Genomic DNA, 26,234 nt, shown 5'->3' with positions numbered 1-26,234 from the left:
GCATATACATACACATGTGTAAGTATATTACCTGCTCACATTTATAGGGGAAGGGAAAATGGTTTTATCTGGAGTTGGCATTGCAAAGGTTTTTTATTGTGTCTGCCATCTTAACGTTTCTGACTGTTCCCTATGACTGTACATCTTTGTTCACAGCTAAAGACAGCTGGAGTTCTGCCCTCTGTTCATCTACTCTTGACCACTGGGCAAGTGAAATCTTTTTGTATTTCTGGTAGTTATATTTCATCAAAGCAGCAGCATAGGCAAGAGCTACAGTTGTTCAGACACAAATACTATTGCCAGCAGCTTCCTGATTCACAGGTTTCCATCCCAAATGCTTTTTACTCTTACAGAAATGACTTTGTAACAGCAAGGAAGTGATCTTGCAGTCCAGTGCTCACCTGGCTGCCAACACAAAACAAGGATAAGTTCTACGAAAGCTGGGCCTTTTCTTTCTTTTCAGAGCATCTACAATTAATTACCTATGTGGATGGTTTTAGGCTGTTGGGGAAAAATTATAGGCTTGTAATTTTGGGGGCTTATTTGCTAGATGACTTTAAGGTCATCATCCAGAGAGAGGCTATCATCTTAAGTTTCTGCCCTTTCCTTTTAAACAGCTTTTCCCTCTGAGAAAAACATCCTGGGAAATAATTGGAGAGATATCAATAAAAGGCATCGTTTGAATCCCAGAATTCCATGAATGAGAAAGGACAATTGTGCCATGAATAGCTTGGCTGGAATCAAGCTCAGAGTAAGGTTCTTCAAAATAAGGAAAGTGCAGACCTGTATCATTTCATGAGAGGGCCAGGCTCATCAGCCTTGGCTGACTGCAGATATGTCCCCCTTGGTTTAATTTGACTTGAAGTCCACTTTCCAGGGAAAGAATAGCATAGCACTTTCTTACAGCAACACCAGAAAAGGATGGGTGTGTGAATAAAAACTGCAGCAAACAAACCCAGCCTTAAATACTGTTCTTTTGTGTGAATACACAAACTCACAAGCTTTAAAATGAATAAACATTGGATACTTTCAAGGTTGACTTGACTTACAGGGTAAGCAATGAGCTGGCCAAGTTTGTAGATGATACCAAATTATTCAGGGAAGTGAAAGTTAAAGGTGATTGTGAAGAGCTCCAACAAGATCTCTTTAAACTGTAATTAGTCAACCACTCTAATGGTATGTAGGAATGGCCTTGGGAGACAGGACTGTCCAGCTGCAGACTGGACAACTCACATGTAAAAGGTACATGCCCACAGAAGGAGGGGATGGGTGGGAAGCATTTCAGAAGGGACCCTCCCTAGTTTTCCAGAGCAAAAGGAAAAGAGGGGAGAGAAATACTTTGTCTTGCAAGATTCTGTTAATGTAGGTTTACAATAGAGTTAGTACTCATAGTTGTCTGACTATCTTGAAGGGCTAACATCCACATGGAAACTGTGATTAAAATTTAAAGCAATGCATCTTGGGGAAACCTCCCTAACTTCACATATACACTCCTGGGGATTAACTGTAACAACCAATCTTGGAGTTACAATGAACAGCTCAGTGAAGATGTCAAATCAGTGTGGCAGCTCAACAAAGTGATCAGGGGCTCTGCCATCTTCTGAATGAGAAAAGTCTAGAAAGCTTGGGAATAAGGTGACTCAGCAGGACACAACTGAGATGTATAAAATCATGCATGGCATGAAGAGGACAAATGTTTCTTTTTCCCCCTCTCAAAACACTAGCCCCGGGGTTCATTCTACAATGCTCACTCGCAGATTTAGAACAAATGAAACAACTTTTTCACACCACACGTTATTAACTCGTGGACCTCATCACCACAAGAGATTATGGTGGCTGCTAACTTGGATGGTTTTGAAAGGTTTGGATGAATCCACAGAGGACAAATGTATTGAAGGGAATTAATCTTGTGTTACCTCTGGGTTGTGGGGCAGCATGATTCCCAGAATTCCCAGGAAGCCAAAGGAAGAAAGGATCACATCTCCATCTCCTACTTGGAAGTACCTAAGAGGCATTTAGTTTGTCCCTGTGAGAAATAAAATGCTAGGCTAAGGCAGCCCTTGTTACTATCCAACAAGGCTATTCTTATGTTCTTGGCCTTTGCAATTTTCCAAATTGAAAAGCTAATAGAAGCTGAGACTATTTAAAACTACTCAGCCTATGTCATAAATTCATGCAGCACAGAGCAAAAGATTTTCTAATTCTCACAAATTCCAGAGTTTATGCAAAAGCATATCACAAACCATACAGCTGTTTCTCCTCCATCATATGCCTACTAAATATTCTATTCACATCTGGGTATATTTATTTTTAAATTACTTATTCAGCTAGACTTGGTGTGCATTACTAGTGGTCCTACACTCAGTAATGGATACTCAGGGAACTCCATCCAGATTGTTCTCAATCATGTCAGCTTTTTATTTCCTAGTTCTATACTCTTCCACAGATCTAATAATACATAAATAAATAAATAAAAGGAAAAAAAATCAGGGCTACCAGCTTAAAATCTTTTAAATACTTGTTATACTAGAACAAATAAACCTACCTGTCCCCAGACGTACATTATATTATATTGTATTTTGGAATTAACATTTTTTTCAAAGATTAAATCTTGAGCAATGGAGGAGGAGTGGAATTATATTTCTAACGCAAGCTCCAAAACTGCTAGGGAAGAAAGCATTTACACACAAATAGAATCCTACACAAAGCATCATTTACATCTGCCTTCCACATTCTATTGTCCTCCAGATGCACTGGGCTACTGATCTCATAGAGAATTATGCAAGCTGCAAGTGTTGGATCTGCAGTCCCAACATATCTGGAAATATCTGGTGGTGCAAAGTCTAGACTAGGCTGTGGCAGGATTCCAATGAAACTATATTGTTTTAGAAGTTGGATGCATTTGTGTAGAATTTACATGGTTGAAAGTCTCTGTAGACAGGATTCAGAAAGAAAATTGAGAGAAATTGCAGTTCACAACTGCTGACCTATATTAAAAATGATGTTTCACATCTTCCAGAATCTTCCATTTACTTCATACAAGCAGATTTCATGCAATGATATTGCTTCCATATATCATCAGATCTGATCAGCATAATCATCTCTCTCTCTCTCTCTCTGTATCCAGGCTAATAGATGTTTCTAGATTTATTACATTGGCCATTATACAAAGTGACTTTTTCTCTATACATAAATGTAATATTTGTCAGAAATTACAGTGTGTGAAAAAGTGTATGTCAGTGAAACCCAAAGTAAGTGCTTTTGTTACTTAATACTTATTCAGGAATAAAACTTTGCCTGCAAAGGAATTTAAGTTAGCTTTACCCAGATTTGGATTGCAAACATCTGAATGACCATGAGATGGCAGCAAACACACAAAGAAAATACTAATTTTTTGCTGCTATCCAGTGGTGAGTCCCATGTTTGCAGTCCAGATCTGGTTGCCCTACTTATGTTCTACAAAGGATTGTGGTTCAATGTAGAAATAAGTTATTGTTAGCCCTAAATAAGTAAAAACTAACAGCCAAGTAGCAAATCTACCACCTAATGCCCTAATTTGATTAATCACATTGTTTATAAACATCTGGTCCTCTTTTCTGAATAGCAGAGGTCCACAACACTTGAAATATATTCTCCTCACAGCCAGATTGGGGAATAGAAATGAGTTTAACAACAACTGACATTAAACAAGGGCTTCTTAACCCTCTGAGTCTGGAAAGCACCCTTGGGATTTTGAGAACATGTTAGTGTTCTTGTTCAATGGCTGCAGGCAAAGCACTGGGCTGCAGGAATCCATGTTTTCTCCAAGAAAGCTTACAAACCCATTGAAAACCCAGGATAATAAGTTGATTTGCAGCATGCTTACATTCTCTGTATTTATTTATTTTTTTACTTTTATTCATGTGGAATAAGGGAGGTACCAGTAGGCATGTTGGGTGCCCATAACGTTTTGCAAGGTCTTTTATTCCATAAGTTACAGATTAAAAATTATTAATGTTAGCAGAATTCAGAAACACCCATTTAGTCTGCCAGGCATGAAAGGAGCCTACAACAAAATGCTTGAACTCCTACACATTTCACCCAGGCTATATAACTGTATGGGTAGAGTGAAGTGACAAATCCTAGTTGGTCCCGTTTTATACTACCCATGTTCAGTCCCTGGTTAACTTAGGTTCCTTGGCACTAAGCCTTGTAATTTACCATTGGCACTTGAGAAACGCGCACCAGTGTTTTATTGCTTAAGGGTACCTGCTCTTCAACCAAAATTGTCCCTCAGCTCCTCTTTCTATGAAAAGCTTTTGAGACCCCTTCCTGATTCGTCTGCATTTGTTATATTTTTAACTTATGTTTAACAGAAACTGTATTACAGGCATATTTCTCTTAAGAAAGGTCATATAAAATGTGTATTGAAAGATACAGTAAGTTAATGATTCCTTTGCAGAATTCTTCTAATGCGCTGTTGTTATTTTGAGTAATTTAAAAGACTGATTTTAGTAAACACATTAGAATCCAGAATCTAATTCCTTATTTCCTTAGAAAAACACCACTGTCTCCACTGGTCATAAACCTGTGAAGATACATGTGTCGTATTGCTAACTGAATGGACATTTATTTATTTATTATTTTTATCCCACCTTTATTATTTTTATAAATAACTCAAGGTGGTGAACATACCTAATGCTCTTCTTCCTCCTCTTTTCCCCACAACCACCACCCTGTGAGGTGGGTTGGGCTGACAGAGAGTGACTGGCCCAAGGTCACCCAGCCGGCTTTCATGCCTAAGGTGGGACTAGAACTCTCCTATTACGCCTGATTGGCTCTTGGGCTGAGAGAGAGTGACTGGCCCAAGGTCACCCAGCCAGCTTTCATGCCTAAGGCAGGACTAGAACTCTCCTATTACGCCTGATTGGCTCTTGGGCTGAGAGAGAGTGACTGGCCCAAGGTCACCCAGCCAGCTTTCATGCCTAAGGCAGGACTAGAACTCCCCTATTACGCCTGATTGGCTCTTGGGTTGAGAGAGAGTGACTGGCCCAAGGTCACCCAGCCGGCTTTCATGCCTAAGGCGGGACTAGAACTCTCCTATTACGCCTGATTGGCTCTTGGGCTGAGAGAGAGTGACTGGCCCAAGGTCACCCAGCCAGCTTTCATGCCTAAGGCGGGACTAGAACTCTCCTATTACGCCTGATTGGCTCTTGGGCTGAGAGAGAGTGACTGGCCCAAGGTCACCCAGCCGGCTTTCATGCCTAAGGCGGGACTAGAACTCTCATACCACACCTGATTGGCTCTTGGGCTGAGAGGGAGGGACTGGCCCAAGGTCACCCAGCCGGCTTTCATGCCTAAGGCAGGACTAGAACTCACAGAAACCCCACTTCCCAGAAAAGTGGGAGACCTTCCGTAATACATCCCAAGCTTTGAATTTCACTCCTATATTTCGTGGTGCGTTTCCAAGATTTTTCTGTGCAACCAGAGGCAAGAGAGCCTACACCACTCCTAAGAAATAGAGTACTCCACTGGCTGGCTTGGCCCGTGCTTGCTCTGCCATTCTGAAAATGTCCTTGGAGTAGTGAAGTTTCAGGAGTGGCCTGAAACCTTCCATCTATATGAGATGGGCCACAAGAACTGAGAAGCCTGATCCTAGTGCTAATCCCACCTGCAGAAAGAGCATCATCAACACTCCTGCTGCCTCTGACAGTTCCTTAGGAGTGACTTTGGGACCGTATATAATTGATAGGGTACTCAGGTAGCCATTGCTGAGTCCCAGGAACACAATAAACACCACCGGATACACATCCTGGGCAAAGACTACTTTTGCAATGTGCATTCGAGGCTGGTAGTTGCACAACATAAAAACTGGAATGAAAACAGTTCTCAGCAGAATCATAGTAGGTAGCCACTTGCTATGTGGTCCAGGAACCTGGATCCATACAGTGATCTGCCGTCCACACCAGTCAGCAAAATTATACAGAAGGAAACTAGTGAGGGGGGTGAAGTATTTATCTGTCCATAGGCTCCCTGAGAACTTGTTCATGGACTCAATGCTGGATGAGATTGCAGGGAAAATGATGATCGAGATGAAGTAGACATAGAAGACGCAGAACCCTAACATGCCAATCTTCTTCAAGATGAACCAGAGAGGAGGGATTCTTCCCGTATTGCTTCTGCCTGGCAAGAGCTGGCTGGCGGAAACTGCAGCCATATCCTCCTCTTCCAAGTAACTGCCAGGCAAAGCATTTGGTGGCAGTGTGCTGCTCTTCTGCCTTGTAATGTAATGCCTGAAAGAAGGGGGACAGGAAGAAAAAACATTGTCAGACAAAAACAAAGACACAGACAAATCAAAACTGAAATCAAGAGGGGAAAATTAGGAAGGAAATGAAAAGGAGCTCATGATCTGTTGTTGCTTTTAGTCGTTCAGTTGCTTCTGACTTACAAATTCTGCAGCTCTAGGGCTGTTCCCCAGAGCCTTCTAGGCCTCTTCTCTATCACCCCAGCATGGAGGACACTACATGTTTCAGGAAGGCTGGTTTCAGTGGAAAACTACCTAACAGTAAGAGCAGTTAAATGGAGGAACCAATGACCAGGGAGGTGGGATCCTCTGCTCTGCTGGATGTTTTCATGCAGAGACTGGACTACCATCTTAGGGGGGTTGCTTTAATTTGGCTCCCTGAACAGAGCAGGGGACTGGACTCTACAGAAGCCTTGATGCCACTCCCCAAGTCTCTCCAAAATTACCAAATTCTATTTTTTCGTGGAGGAGAAGGGGAAAATTCTTAAATGCATGGGGAACAACCACATAACTTCATTTGATTCAATTCTGGTAGCATCTGCTAAAGCCAAAATTAGTTCTACCCTGTCCACACCTATTTTGTCACCCTGGGCTCACTTGCCTCTTTGGAATACAAACTTTAGGCTTAATCAGAATGCATAACCCTAATCTGATGACACATCCATAAGGATAGCGATTAACAGCAGGCCCACAGAGCATACATTTTGCATTTTGGTACTAGTTGAAGGATCAGAGATAGCCTGTTAATCCTCTGCCAGAGACTGTGGGGTGCCATTCCAAGTCAAAGAAAAGGCCTGGTTACGCCTGTTCCCCCCCCCCCCCTTGGGTCTGTTGGCAGTGTTTCATAATATAACTTAGGAAAAAAAACAAAAACACAATCCAAACCCACATACACTTTCTTCAGTTTACAGTGGAGGACATAGGATAAAGGTCTATGGAAGTGCTCATTTCCAGTCACAAATTGCTTTCTGTGATGCAGAGGGTCATATCTCAACATTTATTTATTTGATGTATGTCTGCCACAATTGAGTGGTTTACAATGCATCTATAAATAAAGCAGAACTATATAAAAATGAGAATCCATCAGTAAAGGCCAAGGTATGGAGAGAAATGGTTGTATGCCCATGATTGTCTTTGGGGGAAAGGGTGCAAAACCCTTCAAGTTGTTACTCATTTAGGAAGAGGCTATTCCCAACTTTGGAAACCATTTTCAGAGCATGTCCACCACTTAAACTTAAAGAATGCAGCTTTGACAGATGCACTGCATGGGCCTTAACCCATGAGAAAATATTGAATCTTTATCAAATTATAGGAGAGGTTTGAAGCACTTCCCATACCAGCTCAGAGAACAATATTTTCTAATCTGGTCACCTCTAGGTGTGTGTGGAACTACAATTCAAATTAATACCTTCCTGGCCAAGCTAATCAGCTAATTATGGAACATGGAATTTATAACATCTGGAGAACAATGGATTGGGGAATAATCAAATTCAATTGAGTTGCTCAGTTGAGTAAAAGAACATGAGCTCATTATTTCAAAACGACCAGGTGCTGGAAAACTTGCCAGGACAGGGCTAAGATACTTAAGAAAGAGCTGTCAACCATGTTACATTGCAAACAAATCGACAGCAACAAGAAGCATAATTAAAAAAGAAAAAAGAGTAGCGTCATCCTCAAATCTAGCTCCAGTCCTGGTGACTGCATCCATATACTTTTCTTGGCAGCATCGAGAAAGTTGTTTGCTATAACTTTCAAGGTGTTTTTTTCCCCCAACTTTCTAGTTCAACCCAGAGCCCTAGGATTCTCAAATGGTCCCTTAAATGAACTGGAGCTAACTGTGTTTAGGTTCCAAGATCAGTTAAGGATGGCTTGGTGCTTCTCCTTGCTCAGGGGAGAAGGATAATAGCCATTGTACAAATGCCAAATCCAGTTCTGCTAGAAGACCCAGACAGATTGTGGTCTGAGTGTTAAGACTGGTAGCCACTCCTACCACGAGGAACTCAGTGACGCCAAACTGGGGTTAGTCTTACATTGCCACTATATCCACACCATGTCTGGGTTTTCTTGGGGCAGGGGAGAAAAAGGAAAGAACACAACCTGTAATAAATCATATGTTTTCATTCCAAGATGATCAGCCTGGGGAGAGGCAACAGAGACAGAAGCAGCAAAGGCACTGTGTAACACTTTTCCTAGCTATAGTAGGAGAGGCTTGCACGAAAAGGCAGTCTCATGGCATCCTGAGTGAAATATCTTAGCGCTAAACCATTAAAAGTCTAGGCTGAGTATTGACCTTCCTGGACCAATGTTAGTTACCTGGAGTACTCCAGCTTGAGAAGGATCAGATACATCACAATGCACAGGACAATGAAGATGTCCACTATCAAGAAGTAGGCCAGAGCACTATTTGTGACTTCCGATGATGCTGCCAGATCCACCACTGATGCCAAGGCACTCACTGTTCCCCCCATGGCCTGACCTATATGATGAGGACGTGGGAGAGAGGAGGAAGACGCACAAATGTCAATGAAGTGGAAATAAGCTCATGTCAAGGCTGGGTAAGTCAGAGTGAAACATGTTGGATGAGAATCTGCTTGGCAGCCAAATCAGACAAGATGGAATTGTGGAGCAGGAGGCTGAAATGGAGCTTAAAGACAGTCGCCCCAGCTGTATTTGTATGGTTAGAGATTCTTTGCCTGGAATCCTGAGGTTTTTGTTTATTATGCCCACAATGGATTTCTCTCTTATCTTTTGTTCCAATTACTGTGAGTGTATTCCCATACCGTTCCATGAATGTGCACATAAGGTCAGGCCAAGGTCATTTTTAAGTTCATACAGATTTCTTGGTTGCTTATCAGCAAAATGGCACACACACACACACACACACACATGTGCACAAATGAGACAGTTGTAGAATCTGAGCAATAAAAGCAAGATTAGTTGCTGTGCATGTTTTTTTTTTAACACACGCAAATGTGTGTAAAGGGATTAAATATATCAAAAGGTAAGATGGATTCATTTATCTATCACCAGAGCAGGGGAACTCCCTTGCTATAAAAAGCAAGCTGCTTTTGAAACTGGTGGGAATTTCAAAAATAACCTCTGAGGAAGCTAAATAAAACTATTTCTGAAAACAGACGAGAACATTATTTTTCACTGACCTTGATCATGGATTCTAGAGATTCTGCAGTTGAATCTCAGGCTTTCAAAATCTTGAGATTACCAGCCATATTTGGGTGACAATTTCATAAAGAAAAGTGATAGATAACCAAGAGTTCAAATCACTTTTTTGTGTAGAAATATACATTAATTTTAGCTCTATGGATCAAATATGTATAAACAGAAATATCACTAATTAGGGTGGTCTTATGATAGTGTCCTTTGACCTCCCATTTTTGCCAGAAAGATGTTTAAGTACACAAAGCAAAGGTTTATTAGCACATGGTATGACTTTCTTTTTTATAGTCATAATAAAATAAAGTTATGATAATGCACAATTAAGTGCTGGAAGGCTTCCAAAAAGGGCTGTGGTGAAAATCTCCAGCAGGGGTCAACCCTTAACAACATTTGTGGCTGTGGTCCAGAAACGAAAGTCAAAAAACTCCAGATCGATTTTTATCTCTTCCCTTCTCCCCCCACCATTTCTTAAATTCTCACATTGCATTTCCAGTGTCATCCATCTCCGCTAAACCTCAAGGGGACTCATCATTCATAGCTGCAAACTTGGAACTCATCAGTTATGGAGATGAGCATTAATGTGAATATCAAATGAGACAATGCAAAGCTTCATTTTGCCCCCCAAAATATAAACAAACACGGAGATGAATGCAAATGTTTTCTTTCAATATAAAAAGTTAAACCACCCAAAAGAAATGCAAAAAAATGAGAGAATAAGAAGAAAGATGAATTCTTACATAAATTTTCTTTTATATTTCCTCTTCAGAGAGGTGTACGGCTATTTTAGAAGTCAGCTAGGTTAAAAGTGTCACTGAGACTGAAATAATTGTCACATTAGCACAAGCAGGCAAAACCTTCAGTGCAAAGTCATGGGTCCGTGTTAACACAAGCAGCATCATAGGACATGGTACTGAAGGAATCCTACCAACCTGCTACAAGGACCAATTTATTGAAGTATCAAAAAAAAAGAAAAGAAAAGAAAAAGACCAAACCTGAAATCAGTGCCTGGGAATTCTGCATGGGAAAGCATCCCGACAAGCCAAAGATGCTGCTGATGAAGACGGTGGCAGCGCTGCTGACGACAGCTACGCAAACGATGGTGAGTATAAAAAACCACAGAGTCCAAGCAGAAGTGTCCACTTTGACCAGCACAGTGATCACCAGGAAGACAGCCAGCATGACAGCCAAGGAGGAGAGAATACGGACATTGACAGAGACCCTGGAGAAGAAACAAAAGAGCTGGTATGCAGTTGCTTACCAACCATCCCCTAGGTTTCTCTCCAGCCCTGAGATTGTATATATACCTCAGCAAAGAGTCCTTTGCTTTGAAAGAGCCAGTTTATATACCGGTAGTCCTCGCTTAACAACCATTTGTTTAATGACCATATGGAGTTATGATGGCACTGAAAAAACAACTTATGACCACTCCTTGCACTTACAACCATTGCACCATCCCTGCAGTCACATGACCACAATCCAGACACTTGGCAACCATCGCTCATTTATGAGGGTTGCAGCGTCCAGCAGTCATGTGATCACCACTTTTTACCTTCCCAGCCAGCTTCCAATAAGCAAAATCAATAGGGAACCTTGTGGTTCGCTTAACAACCTTGTGGTTCGCTTAACAGCCATGAGATTTGCTTAACAACCACCACAAAAATGGCTGTAAAATCGGGTCTGGATTCACTTAACAACCACATTGCTTAGCGACCTAAATTCTGGTCCCAATTGTTGTCATCAGGTGAGGATTACCTGTACCATACAGAAGAAAACGTAACGAATATACATTTTATTAAAGAACTGCAGCATCATAAACGAAGAAGCCTAACCAAGAAATGCTTGGTTCTAGTTCTACTATCCAGTCAGAACATCGCTTTCTCACTCAAGTGCTCTGTGCAATTGAGAAGCTTACAGAAGTATTAAACCGTTAAGTTTTTTACCATGGGAAAGACACATGGTAGAAAGGAAAGGCTGAATACAGTAGGACAAAGAGGATAAGAAATTAGATGCTGAGATAAACTGAACACTGATTTTCTTTCATGTGCTTAATTAAGAAATGCCATATGACTGAATGCAGCCTTTGTACTGCAAATTAATGTTCTTTTCTACAAATTAAAAATTCTTAACTTCTACTTATGACTGCTTTTCCTGATGAGAATTTTCCAAACACTTAAAGGAAGCTACATAGCTAGAAAGAGGAAATCCCTGATGGGAAGTTCTAGATTTTTGGTACTGTCAATAGTGGATTTGGGGGAAAAATGGACAGGGGAGAAAAGGAAAGAAATGAAAGTAGAACGGCCATAGGAAGGAAAAAATATGAGTCCTGTCTGGAAAATGTTTAAAACAGAGCTTTGGTTTATGTGGTTTATATCTATCAATATTTACTGTATTAGAAGTCAAAACTGAGAAATTTTAAAATATTTATTTATTTGACTTCATGGACCCCTTGAAAGTGAGGGCCCAGGTAGAAATAAGAAAATGCTGTTGAGGAAAATAACAATTTGTTTGGGAAGTGGATGTGGAGGCCTCCAGGAGACTGAACACAATAAAAAAGAAAACTGATGAAAGTATTTGGGATGAAACTGAAGTGAAGGAATGTTGGGAGTATTGTAGTGTGGGAATGATAGTGATAAATTGAAGAATGGGACTGAAACAGATGCTATCAATGTTAGTGTTCAGGGAAAAAGATGGTGAAAAGGAAGACTCAAGCGCTTGGGAATGCTGAAAAATGGGAAGATTGCCAAGTGTAGATGGCATAACTAGAGAAATGTGAAAAAGATGGGAGTGGTTTGCTTAGGGAGTGGCCGTGCGACATTTTTAACATGTGTGAAGGTTGCACCTGTGCCTGATGAGTGGAATAATGCTGTGACTGTTCCCCTTACAAAGGTAAAGGTAGCAAGTGAGAATGGGTGTGTGTGAGTTTGTTATGTGTGCCTCAAAAGCATTGGGCAAAATTCTGATTGTAAGGGTGTAAGAGCAGTCAATGAGCAAAACTGTCAGTCATGGCACAATTTTTGTCTTTTAGCAGGTCATTGACAAACGTACGAATGTGAGAAAGTTTACTGAATGAGAGAGGGCATGTTCAAATTATGGAAAGTTTTGCTTCAATACGCAGTGTAATGTTAATTGTAGAATGCAATTAGAAGCAGTACCTGGTGAGGTAAAGCATTGGTGAGAATACATGAACTACTCAGCAAATAGTTCATGACTGAGCACTAAATAAACCCAAGGATGTGTTTGTTCATTTGATTTCTATCCTGCCTTTTGTACAGGAGTCAGAACTCCTGGTAGAGTACCTAATGCTCTGTCTTCCTTTTTTCTCCACAACAACTATCCTATGAGGTACATTGGGCCAAGAGAGAATGATGGCCTAAAGGTGTTAGTGAGCTTCTATGGCTGTCTAGAACCCAGATCTCCCTGTTCCTAGTCTAACATCTCAACCACTGCAACACCCTGGCTCTCAGTTCCTGCTGCATTTTGAACCAACCTCCTCTTAACATCCAGTCAAAAATTTTAACCAATGTACTATTTGACCACTAATAGAATGATGTCCTCTTGGTTGTTTGATGTGTTTATAGATACATGTATAAGGAATGCTTGTGGTGACATTACAGATGTTTTGGTTGGGCACAGGACCAAAGATACACTTTTGTGTACAGAAGATGCTGTGTTGGTAGCTGAGAACCTCAAAGATTGGCCAGGAATGTTAGATAAACTGCAGATCTACCAAAGAGTAAGGATCTGAAAATTAATGTATCCAAGACCAAAGCAGTTGCATTTGAAGGGAAGATGGAAGGAACGATTGCAAGTTATACATCAGTGGTGAAAAAGTAAATGAATTTGTGTAGCTTGGTAGAATTTTTACTAAACAGAAGAAAAAGGATGGAGACATCTTAAGAAGTGCAAATGCTTCTCATGTTTTGCATAAAGTTGCCTATCCCCCAAAAGGATCAGTATGATGGGGATATTTTTTATTTTATTTTTTATTTATTTTCTATCCCACCTTTATTATTTTTATAAATAACTCAAGGCGGGGAACATACCTAATATTCCTTCCTCCTCCTATTTTCCCCACATATGTAATATAATGCACATTTTCAGGAGTGAATAAACAATTACAAAGAACCCATAACAAAAAAGCAGAAAAGCCATGGAGAAAAACAAATAACCTAAATATATTATGGCCACCAGATAATTAGCTATTTAAACAGGAAAGTTATAGTTACTTTTAAAAAACTTTTTAAAAAGTTACTTTTAAAACCTTCCTTCCTTCCTTCCATCCACCCACCTACCCACCCACCCACCTGGAAAATTATAGGTACTGCAGCCTTAACTACAATTCCTTCAAGTGAGAGGACTGGGAAAGAGAAAAGGTAGAAAGTGACCAAGATCTTGCAAAGAAAAGGTAAGTGATTTAGCCTTCAAGGATAAAGCCCTGGCTTAAACATCCTGTTATGATAAACGCCTTTCTCGAAGGGACTTTGAATGAAATATACTTCATGCCATGGGACTGCAAAAGTTAGAAATGTTGCCTGCCTGGCTCAAGGCCTCTTGATAAACCCAACCTGTTTGAACAGATAGTTTTAAAGAAATACAACAAGCAAACAAAATGAATTATTCCTGGTCAAAAAGAAATGCTAGTTTTATGGACAACCCAGGGCTGCTCCGTTTCTTTCTTACCTTAATCCTACAAAAAAAGTTAGGCATGAGATCCAGTTCAGACCCATCATCACATTTTTAATTATCACGGGGCCCCTTAACAAGGATGCAGCACGGAGTAGTGTTAAGTTAATTTCTGGAGGCAACTGAGCTACAGAGAACCAATTTTCCTGGGAGTTTCCATAAATGCAAGCCAGACTCATGTGTATTTATGATGCTGAAAACTTAGCATAATAAAACACTTATTGATTATGGATGCGCCACTCAGCAGAATCAACAATGTGCCAAAGATAAATGAATGCTACGTTTAAAATGTAATGCATTAAGCGCATAATGGGTTTTGTGAAATGGATTTCTAAGCTAGAGAATATATCAGAATGTTCAGGTCTCTGGGTCAGCTTTCCTTCATGGAACTGTGGGTGGAGATCATTTAATTCTCCATTTTAGGAATTCTGCAAATAAGAACAGCCACAGTAAGAGAAATAATGGGGGCATTTTTCGACAGAGAATGCCATTTAAGCAAAGGAGGGCTTTCTCCAGTATCAACACTTAGGCTTCAGCAGGTACACTGTGACTTTCTTGTGACAGTCAGATGATTTTCTATCAATATGTGGAAAAATGAAGGTGGTATTAAGCATCCTAAGTGGAACATCAGAAGGACAGAAACTGAGATGCCCAAGTTCCCTCTCAGTAGGGAATCAAGGAATTGCCTCCCTGGGGTTCTCTTGCAAAGATTTCCACCCAGAAGGGAGGGAGGCCCTACTGCAGTGTTTCTCAACCGTGGCGACTTTAAGATGTGTGGACTTCAACTCCCAGAATTCTGCTCTTCTGGGTACTTTGTCTAGTTCCCTCAGTGACGGGTGGTGAGGGATTAAAAAAAAAAAGAAGTATCCTTCAGTGTCCTGCCAAACCTAGCTTCCACCTATTGAACATACACAAAATCTGCATGCAAACAAAGTTAAGAATGATTTAAAGAAAGGAATTGAAAAACTGAATCTTTTAAGTGCAACTTTCCTGAAACCACTGCCTTGCAGACGTTCTGAATTATAATTACCTACAACTCCAGGGTTTTAGACCTGGGAAAAGGCATGGCTGCAAGAAAACAAAATAGAAATATTTATGTTGAAATAGAAATATTTAAATTGAAATAGAGTGGAAATCTTCCAACCCCTCAAAGCTTCTACCTTTTTCTATCATGCTTAGGTAGATAACTAACCTGCCTTGGGATCATCTACCAAATCCCAAGATTTTGTCTCCTAAATGACCCACACTCTCTTTAGAACCCACCTAAGCACATAGAGACCTTTCAAAAGGTGGTGTTTGGATTGCATTTTTGATTGGGCAAGCATTCTCATGCCAAAATGTAAGTTGGTGGTGTCAGAGCATTCTGTCTTAAAAGAGCAGTGAAGAAATGCAAAACAGAGGTTTGGTGCTGGGTATAGGATTCTCAATCCTGAGATCACAGCACTTCCAACTTTTGATGTGTATGATTTTTGCACTTTCCATTTTTCACATCTCTTTTCCTGTGCTATCCATTCCCTAAACAGTGTCCCCTCCCTCCAGCTGTAAAACACAGGGATCATGTAGGAACAATGATAGGAGAAAAGTGCTGATCGCTCCATCCGGTCTTCCCCTTCGAAAACAGTGACCTACTTTTATTTTGCGTATCAGAGGGATAAACTGCTCAGCCAGCAACCATGCTGTCTTCAAATAGTTCACTCCTGTTTGAATTAGCAATCAAGCCTTTCTTGACTTCCATTTCACTGCTGACAGCTAAGTCTGTCAGGAGAAGTTGACCACAGTTCCGTCTGTGGTCTCCTTCCTCTTTACCCAGCAGACAGCTGCTGAATTTGAGGCCACTGTAGTCTTCGTTAAGTTCTTGCTGATTCTCATCTTTCCCATACATTTCACAACCCTTCCTTCTGATATTGCCCAGCATGATTAATTGTAGTCCACTTGGAGAACATCTGTTTGGAGCAGCCTCCATTAACCTAGTAAAAGTTATAATCTAAACAATTTTGGATATGGTCTATCTTAATTTAGGACAACAGTAGATAACACGCTATGACTTTGAGAAGTTTTGCTGTAGAGGATTTTCTGGTTAAGCCCATTTGCCCATCAAGAGTTTTTAGCTTGACTTTTAAATCACTGCTGGGTTAATGCTGCAGCCTGGGGAGAGACATGGCATGGCCAGGGCTCGAGGAGGGAGGGCAGAGGGGAGGAGGGAAGTAGGGCGATTAATGCAATCACACTTACTTGTTGACTAGCAGGAAGTTCCCAATCAAGCTCAGGACAGAAGGCACAGTGGAAGCCACAGAAATGTAGCTTTCAAAGAAGTTCTAGGGAAAAAAGCAACAAGCATCAAAATTGAGCTTTAAAAACTATGCTGCAAAAAGAACAAGGGCATGACCTGTCCCTAGATCTCTCTGTCACAAACCAAAGACACTGAGATCCTGGGACCCAAGATCACATTTTCATGGCATTTTGAAACTCACGGGGCTGCAGATGTTGCGAAATGATCAAACCTCCAGCCTCTAGTTGGTTTTGCTGAAAAGCACATTGGCTACCTCAAAGGAACTCTTAATAGGCTGTTGGGTGGAATATGCATCATATGACTATCTGAAACTTAAATGAAGAAAGAGAACTTCCCACCCCCATTACCAGTAAGGCACATAATGTGAACCCTAGCATTGAGGCTACAATGGCTACCTACAGATGGGGGTACTACTGCTAATAGCTAGAGAAGCCTCATATTTTGGCCATTGGCTTGGGATGAACTTACATTTTTTACTGGGAATACTGAAGCTGCATCCAGGACTAATTTTTTCCTACAGAATCAAACATCAAATCACCGACGGTAGTGCAATGCACATAATTCAGTGCCTTAAGACTCCCAGAGGCAAACTTCATCTAATGAGGAAACATGCATTGCATGTTTTCTGTTTTTTGTTTTTCTTAATTTCATTATGGATGTGTCCACTTGATTATCATGAAGATTATATTGTGTTGGGAACCCTTCTCACCTCAGTCATGATTCCCTCCCTGCAAAAGTCCCTTTGTGTGGCCATTACCAGAAGGTAAAGCTGCCTGGAGTTGCTGAGAGTTGGATGGCTTATAAATTATATGAATGAATGAATGAATGAATGAATGAATGAATACCCCCTTCAAATTGAGCTCCACCCTTGATGATAATGGGGAAAATGGGAAGGGAAAGTGTAACTTTCCCATCTCCAAGGGTTGCAGATCTCAGTAACATTTGAAGCTCTTGCAACAGAAAAGGGTGAAAAAAAGCAATAGATAGGTGCACCTATAGATCAGGAGTGTACAACCTGGGACATCTCCAAACTCTGAAGACTGTTTTCTTCAATTGCTATCAAAAGTTCATTTCTAATCTTACATGTAATATGAATGCAAAGGGATCAATAATTTTAAATGCATTTAGTTAACATTATATTAAATTATACTTAAGTTTTTATCTGGTCTTCCTCACTTGGGGCTCCAGGTATTCTCCACTAAGTCCTAGTATGGCTCTCATCCTGAAAAAGGTTATGCACTCCCATGCTACAAATTAAACTCAATATGGTGTTTGGCTGCCAATCACCATTTAGAAGTAGTCCAATTCTAGCACTTGTGACTACTAAGATAGGTAGAAAATGTGCTGAAATTCACAAAAACTAGTTTGTTTGCACCTACCAGCATCTGTGGCAGCATTCCAAAGCATGCTGAAGATCTGTTTATCAAAGCTTCCCTGCTTTTTTAGGCAAGGAGGCTTTTCAAAGATTGGGGAAAGCTTCTTCAGGCCTTTGGTATCTCACAGATCACTAACATTGGCTCATTATGATTCAGACAGTCCAGTAAATACTTTTATCTGCTAGTAACTTGCCCTGATTTATTTACAGGATGTAATCTGGGAGGCCTACACATCAAGAAAGCCATCTCAAGCTCTGTTGCTTAATTCTCTCTGATTCCCCTTCCTTCATTTAGAAAGGCAAGAACATGCAAAATCCTGATGTGAATATCTGTGTGCAAAGTTTGCTCGGAAACATTGCGAAGAAGCTGGCTCGATTATTTTTCCCCAACGAACAAGTCCTACATCAGCCCTCCAAACTGTCAGTGACTAGCATTCTAAACAAAATCTAAGGTGTTGTACGGTGATGGAATGGCCTGTTAGTATTGAACTACTTTTGATCCAAACAGAATAATATCTCCGTACAGGTAATAATACTGGATACTTAAGTGCACCTATGTTTGTCTTCCCCAAACAGCAAAGTGGTTTTCATGAAAAGCCAGCCTTGTCCAGCCTAGATGCTTTGGCAAGGTAGCTTTTTAGTCAGCTTAAATTCAGCAGCAGAGGCAGCTCTGGGCTCCCGCTGAGCTAAAAAAAGTAGCCGAAGCCCTGGGTGACGAAGCAAGCATTAGAGCGTTACCTGGATCACAGGGCATGAAATTAGCAGCGGCAAGCAGGTTGGAGCCAGGAATACCTCACTGTTGTGAGCTTATCTTCAGATGGCCAAGTTCAGAGTCCTGCTTCTAACGACTCTGTGCAAGGCCCATGAACTCTTCCCCAATCGGTGCTCCCTAGCCAGCTCCAAAACCAAGATGAAAAGATGAAGATTTCCACTGCTGTGAAAACCATCAGCTGCTGAGATTCACCGTTCGGTTGACCTGGCTTTGAACTGGGCTTAGGAGGGGTTCAAAAGTGATGATAAGGATCACAGCAGGCAGGACTACTTTTTTTTTTAATGGAATTAGCTACAGGCATAATTGGATGGATTATCTACATTTCCTATTAATGAGGACCATTCAGAAACATCAGTTGACAGAAGAGATGTCAAGATTTGGGGAAGAGAGACTGACTATATCTTGCTAGCAATGAAAGATCAACAGTGGTTGTCAGATTCTCTCCATCATAATTCAAAAGACAGTTTTGGATCTCTAAAGCCTCAAATCAGTTTTGCACAACCTGGTATCTTACAGGGTGGCTCAGATACTATAGTGAACGTAATCCCAACAAATTTAGGAAGCTCCAAATCTGGGTTCAGGAACCCTGAAGGAATGTCTGATTCTTTACGGACTGCCAAGTTCTTCATTGGAGACACTTGTCTGTGTAACTCCATCTTCAGAAATACATTTAAAGCATTCCTATAGTTCAACCTTAGCAGGTAGCCGACACTTCAGAACCAAAAGAAAATAACCAATCAGTAAGACGGTTGCCTAGGATGAGGGAAAAGGTTCAGTGGTAGCATTTAGATGCTACCTGAAATCAGCTTTCCTGTTTTCAAGAGAGAAAACAAAATCCAGGATATATGATTACTGCATTTAGTGTATAAGCCATCCTGAATCTTACATGACTGAAAGATAACATTTAAAAAATGTTCTACATGAAATAAAATGGTCTTTGAGATTTAAGTTATTACTCACACATTCCTTGGCCTGTCTTCGCAATTAAAGCCCTTTAAGTAATACTGAGACACTCAGATGACAAAATTCTGCACCCAAACAAACATTTTATACCCCCTACTTTCTTCTAGGATGACTTTTTTCAACTTCAGGCATTATTTGTATCCCCCAAGTCCATGCAAGTATCATGAAAGGACTCTCTAATTTTCTGTGTATGCCTGCAGTACAGCCTTCTTTGTCTACAAAAGAAGATGTTGCAGAGCCCACTTACTGCAAACCATATTTGAGTTTTGCATCACCAGAACCAGCTGTGAAGGCACAGAGACTGCCTAGCCTCATAGGAGGGCAATATATTACATATTTACTCAGAGGTAAGCTCACTAGTGCCCCTTCATATAGTGGTATGTTAAGCATGTTCGTTATCTGCTGTTTTAATATTTGCCAGTTGATTGCTTTAATTTATTGTTTTATAAAACTTTTGATTATTATTATTGTATTTAGTCTTAAGAGCTGCTTCTATAAGACTATTAAAAAAAAACAGGTTGTTTGGATTAGAATATTAGGAGATTGGCCTTTGATGATTCCAAATACAGGTAGTCCTTGATTTACAACCACAATTGGGACCAGAATTTCCATCACTAAGAGATGTGGTCATTAACTGAGTCACCCCCAATTTCACGAACTTTTTAAACTGTGGTCATTAAGTGAATCACCATGGTCATTAAGTGAATCATGTGATCATTAAGGGAATCTGGCTTCCCCTATTGACTTTGCTTGTTGGAAGACATCTGGGAAGGTTGCAAATGGCAATCATGTGACCCAGGGATGCTGTGATCCAGGGATGCTGCAACTGTCACAAATACACGCCCGTTGCCAAGTGCCCAAATTTTGGCCATATGACCATGGGGACACTGCGATGATCATAAGTGCGAGGACCAGTCATAAGTCACTTTTTGTTCAGTGCCATCATAACTTCGGGCAGTTATTAAATGCATGGTCTTAAGTCAAGGACTAACTGTATCCAAAACATTAGGGTGCTTTTTCTCTGGGTGTCTCCAATCAGTGACAACTCTGTTTGGATTTGGGGGGATGCTGTAAATCTTAATTTCCTGCACTGAGTAGGCAGTTGGACAATATGGCATAGAAAGCCCTTTCCATCTTCGTATTTTCGCCCTGGCACAAATTAAGATGCAGTTCTCTAGCCTTCAATTCTGAGAGTGAATTACTTAAGGCATCAAATCCAGGCTGTTATGCTAATAACTTAAAAATAAAAGCTTCCATGATTTTACTGAGCCATTAATGCAAGCCAGTGCTTCTTGAAAGAGTGGGTCAGGTCTTTTCAGCAAGTGGCCAGGCTCCTGGCTGTGCAATCAGCGTGGTATGTTGACATATACACACATTAGGCCCTTCTGCACATTTGATTTTGTCTGAACGTAACCTGCAAGACAACTGGCTTCATTAACATTTGTATGTAACGACAATGGTAGTGCTGAGAAATATTTAGGGCCTCCAGTTTTCATTGTCCTTTAGGAAAAACAAGACTACGGTTGGGGAACATCCACCCACTTTGTGGCAATCAGGTAGAATCAAGCATAAAAATTAGCTCTAGGGTAGAGAGGATTTTAAAAGGGCAGTGTTCCTGATCAGAAAAGTGTGTTATTAAGTGAAGGGTTCTTAAGCGGTCCTCTTAGAAAGCATAAACCAATCCAAAGACAAGCAAAGCGTAAAGCTAAGACATGGACAATTTCTGATTCAACCAGGACAACCTAAATTTGGCATAAAGAAACCTCGTTCTCAGAGATATATAAATTATGCAGTTTTGACTAATACTAGTTTATTTTGGTACTTCTGAAACACTAAATTATGGTCCTTGGCAGACCACAGAGGTCCTCATTCCTATCCCATTATTAGAAATTTTACTGAGGCAGACTGTCAGCTTCTGAAATTTCACTAGACAACCTCAACGTACTTCAACCCTATATTTAGAGCTACAAGGTTTATAAATTTCAGTTGTGTTACATATTAACATATTAATTAACATTTACATATTCATATTACAGATTAACACAGATTGGGGAGAATCTCAACTCTAATTACTTGCATTTTAAGTGTTCTTCTTTTCCAGCACTCAGTAGAAACAAAATCTGTATCAGTGGTACACACAGCCTGAAAAATCTTCAAAATCTCATTATGGTATCATATTGTAGTAAAAACAGTATACTTCTCTAGGCAATCCTGTAAGGAAGGACCATGGTGCCTCTTCAACAATTTAGCTCATTCCCCTCGATAGTCACTTGACAACTAGCGTATACTACTTGTCTGCCCCTCTTACCATATTCTTAATGGTAAATCCTTGTGACCCTCATATGTTGGAGACTGGCTGTATGCAGTGGGAACTACTGTATTTGTGAGGACTCCTTGCCCAGGTCTCTACATCAAGATGGAAAATCTGCTGCTTTCCAGATGTGACTGAATTACAATTCTCAGTGTACTAAAATCTGCTGCAAATTATAGTTTAGCAACAGCCGGATGGCAGAACCTCCTTGCCCATTCAAGATCATATGAGGAGCTTACACAATTACAGCAAGCCCTCTGCTACACTAGCTTGCCAATTTGGAGGCTGACAAAACAAACCATAGTGCAGGGCCAACTGTCCTAACAGTCAGGAACCACGCTGAGACGAGGAGTAGGTCTCTAGTGTTTTATTACTGCTACATTAGACAGAAAATCCTAACAAACTGAAGAAGCGTGGGAAAAACCCAGACAGATAAACCCCAAAGGTCAAGTTGGGTCTGTTCTGTGTCTCTTTGAATGGCTGCTCACCTCCTCAGTACTACGCATGCATTTTCCCCCCTGGATAGGGGCCCCCTCCTGCTCACCATCAGTACTCATGACACCAACAAGTACTTTGTCACTCTTCCCACTTACAGAGCTGAGCTTACATGAGGGTGAATGAACAAGAATTTATACAAGTCACACAGTCTTTGCTATCAGCAGAGTAACGGACAGGCCCACAACTGACTTTGCTGTCCATGCTTCATGGGTAAAGCGTTTCATTTTCCAGGGCTAGCAAGACAGCATTTTTGGTAAGCAACTAAACTCGTGTAATGACTTAGGGTCGCTTTCCTAGTTTCCATTCCAGCCCCATCAGTGTCCTTGCTGGAGCTACATTATTTTGCAACCTTGTTAGATTATGTAAATTTGAAGAGGGCTGATGGAAAGATGGGCAGCTTCCAGCAACAATCCTTCAGCACCATGACCTGGGTTGTCTTTTTGTAGGCAGACATAACAACTCTTACACACATGCAGATAAGTCCAAAATGCACAGAAATCATTTGGAATGCATAGAACAATTCAGTTTATGTCACTTTACCTGCCTTCTTTGATAATTTAAGAGAAGGAATCTTTAAAAGTGGAGCTAAAGGAAGAGAATGATTTAGAAACGTAACAACAGCCTTTCAAATTATTTTTTCATTTTTTCCTACCCCATAGGCAATTGCAATGGAATGCTCCTTTCCCAGCACGAACTCGCATTAGTGGCCAAAAAGGAAGGAGACAGAATTAGTTTTAGTCAGATTTAATCTGGAGCCACATCTTGTTGCTACAGGAAACCAGGCAATAGTATATGTAATGTACACACACATGGTTCTAGTAAAGTCTGTTCTGCACTAATAAGTGCCTTGATTAAATCAAAATGGACAAGCGCTGATTTCAGTGTGACTTAAATAGTGCTTACAATTTCATCCTGAAGTTTCTTTTCCTTTATATTTTGTAAACTCAGTTTAGCATCTCAGTCTCTAGGGAACTCATTTACTATATTTATTCAAGAGGAAGATGAGATAAAATTTCTCTCTGTACTCAAGGCAGCTAACACAAATATCTCTCTCTGTTTTCCCCCCATAACCAGTCTCTGGGTAGATTTGGCTGGGAGAAGTGAATGGCTCAAAGTCACCCACTGAGCTTCCATGACTAAGGATGGACTTGAAGTTGGGTCTCCCCAGCTTTAGTTCAACCATCAATTGAAACCCGTCTGACAGGGTTTGAGACAGGCAAACTCTGAAAACTAGAACCATTTGGAATTTTGGAAAGGCCTTTATTACTAGTAGGGTAAAACAGAATCTTGGAAGCCTGCCAAAGTAATTCTCCCAGGTCAACTTATACCTAGCATAATAAGGTGGAGCTATTCTGAGTTTCTTTCTCAGTTCCCCCTTTTCCTAGGCTCAGGAATCTTTTCTGTAGCAGCCCTGCTTCTTCCAATAATGGCCATGCTCCCTGAACCATGTTCTCAAGGTCTGTTAGAAATTCCACCACACCATTTCCCTTGCCTGAGTCTGCAAGTGACACATTTCCATCTAACATACCTTGCAAAAATTATAGTCCAAAATAGGCAGGATCAACACCAAAATATAAGTTAGATGGACCATATTAATAACTAATAATTAAAATTAATTACTTACAAAGAAGGTACCCTATTTAAAAAACTGAACTAATCTCTCATCTGCATATAACAACAACCGTTCTCTCTCTCACACAAAAATATAGATGAATAACTTTCACATATAGAAACAAAGCTATACACATTCCTATTCCTTCCCTTCCTTCCAGGCTTAAACAAAAGGAGGAAAAAACAGAATGGAAATGGGGTAAGGGAACAGGTAGTTGCATGGGAAAAGTAAGTAACAGCTAACCTTCAAGGCATCCAGATGTGAAGTGAATTGCCTAATTCCCAGATTTTAAGTTCATATCCTCAATTAACAGGTAATTATTTGGGGAAGATATCTTCCTCTGGGTAAATACTGTGTATGGGCAAGACTTGTGGGGGCATTGGGTTTCCACATCATAATAAACATTTAAATCCTCCTCAATGTCCTTTCAGATACGGGAAAATGTTCTGAGGACTTGAGGAGGAGCCATGGAGATAAGCATCAGTTATCTTCTAATATACGTAGAGAGAGCTTAATATTTTAGACATTAGATCCCGTATTCATGCCTGGGTTCATCACAATATAATCAATTTCACATGAATTGTGGAAACCATCTGGCCACATGCCAACTGTAAAATATGGATAAATTCCAAGATCTACTGGGCTGCCCTAAATGGGCTGAAGACTGACTGCCAAAGGAAACCATGCATCTACCAGGGCCAAAGTGCTCAATGGCTGATCCTATTTTTGAAAATATAACAATCCAGCTGTTAACCAGATCTGTCTACTAGGTTTTATAGTTTTAAAAATGTAGGATCAGCCTCTGTAATTTTTTAATCCAGGAATCCAAGGCATGAATTGAAACCTGCACAGCAACTACTTTACCAAAACATACAAATTCTTTTCTACATTGACATCGCAAGACAAAATGCAGACTTTGCAGCCATAATATTCAGTTGTTTTCTTTTCCTTTCCATTGCCTTTAATGTCCAATGTGATGAAGTGTTCTAGAGAACCTAGAAAGTTTGCTAAATATTGTATAGGAACAAAATGCCCTACCTATTAGGGCAAAAACTGCTCTCTCCCAACCTTGCTCTTTCAGGGAGAGCCCTGAAATTGTGGATTTGAACCATTTCTTTTAGACATCTTTTCATGGAGGGTCAGATATGTGATTCAAAAGGACAAATGATCTTCCTTGGCCAAGAGATCCCCTTAGCTCAACCTCTTTAAGGCTAGATAGAACTGCAAAATCATAGTGGAAACTAGTGGAAAGATGTCCTATTTCAGCTTTATTGAGTACAATGTTCAGAAAAGGTTCATAAAAATGGAGTTGTAAAAGGTGAGGCCAGCTCATCATCTAGTTCATTCACTGCACTCTCCTTTTTGGCTGCTTCACTGTTGTGAATTGAATTTGATGAATTAAATCTTCTCCACCAGAGTGCCCAGAAAAAGAAGGCAAGAGAACAAACAGCAATAACAGTACTTTCTCTAAGGAGCAGAAAAACTCAGGCTTTTGCTTCCCTTCTAAATGCTCATTCCATCATGTTCCTCGCTAAGCCTTCCTCAAAGAGAAGATTCATGAGCAGGTCGTGCCTTTGAGGGATCGAGAATAGATTGGTAGCTGGGGACCAATTCCTCACCCAATTCTTGCTATTGGGAGGACAACAGGCTAGCAGATGGGGCAACAGTTGCTGTATCTTATGTACAACCTCTGATTGAGTTCGTGAGATCATCGCTAGGCCAAATGCATAATTTCTACAGGTCTCCAGAAAACTGGTAATAGGCATAACGTGGGACCATAGGTAAGAAGGGGGGAAAAATCTCTATGTTGTAGAACTGAAAAGGAACAACTGTACAGCTGCAAAGCCCCCATAAATTACAATTAAAGGCCAGGACGCATTTATGGAAGGATGTCAGAGTATGACCTCAAATGTTAGCTTTGGGGGAGGGGGAAGGTGAAGATACAGACCTCCCCTCCAGGACCAATTTCCTTTCCCAAATAAGCAGAGATAATAAAAGCTTTACAGCCACGGAAGACTTAACCAAAGACACTTGACCGATAATCAACAGCCAAGAACAGTTGGCTTTATAGAGGAGGATGTGAAATATAGTCAGGAGAAGAGAAGGTAGGAAAGAAAAAGCAATGAAAGCCATTGTTATTTGATGTCACGTTTGTCACTTCCTTATCAAGGAACAAAGGAGCGCTTGGGAATGCACAGGGCACATAGGTAGCACTTGTTTGCCATGCTTCAAAACAGCTGCAACTTTTCCTGGGACTGCACTGCTGTCCTTCT

The 26,234-nt window shown here is 40.6% G+C and overlaps 1 protein-coding gene across 1 annotated transcript in view; it reads right to left on the bottom strand.

Annotated features, from left to right (window-relative positions):
* Window positions 1-5,404: 5,404 nt before the first annotated feature.
* Window positions 5,405-26,234, bottom strand: part of SLC29A3 (solute carrier family 29 member 3) — a 38,523-nt gene continuing 17,693 nt past the window's right edge. The window contains exons 3-6 of the mRNA XM_063307520.1: window positions 16,373-16,455; window positions 10,450-10,676; window positions 8,597-8,759; window positions 5,405-6,272 (exon numbers count right to left, since the gene is read on the bottom strand). Coding sequence (XP_063163590.1) covers window positions 5,597-6,272; window positions 8,597-8,759; window positions 10,450-10,676; window positions 16,373-16,455 — 1,149 coding nt within the window. The 3' untranslated portion in view covers window positions 5,405-5,596. The remainder of the gene's footprint in view (window positions 6,273-8,596; window positions 8,760-10,449; window positions 10,677-16,372; window positions 16,456-26,234) is intronic.

Source organism: Candoia aspera, chromosome 6 (assembly GCF_035149785.1).
Source record: "Candoia aspera isolate rCanAsp1 chromosome 6, rCanAsp1.hap2, whole genome shotgun sequence".
NCBI classification, from domain to species: Eukaryota; Metazoa; Chordata; class Lepidosauria; order Squamata; family Boidae; genus Candoia; species Candoia aspera.
This window is presented reverse-complemented; position numbering and strand designations above follow the sequence as displayed.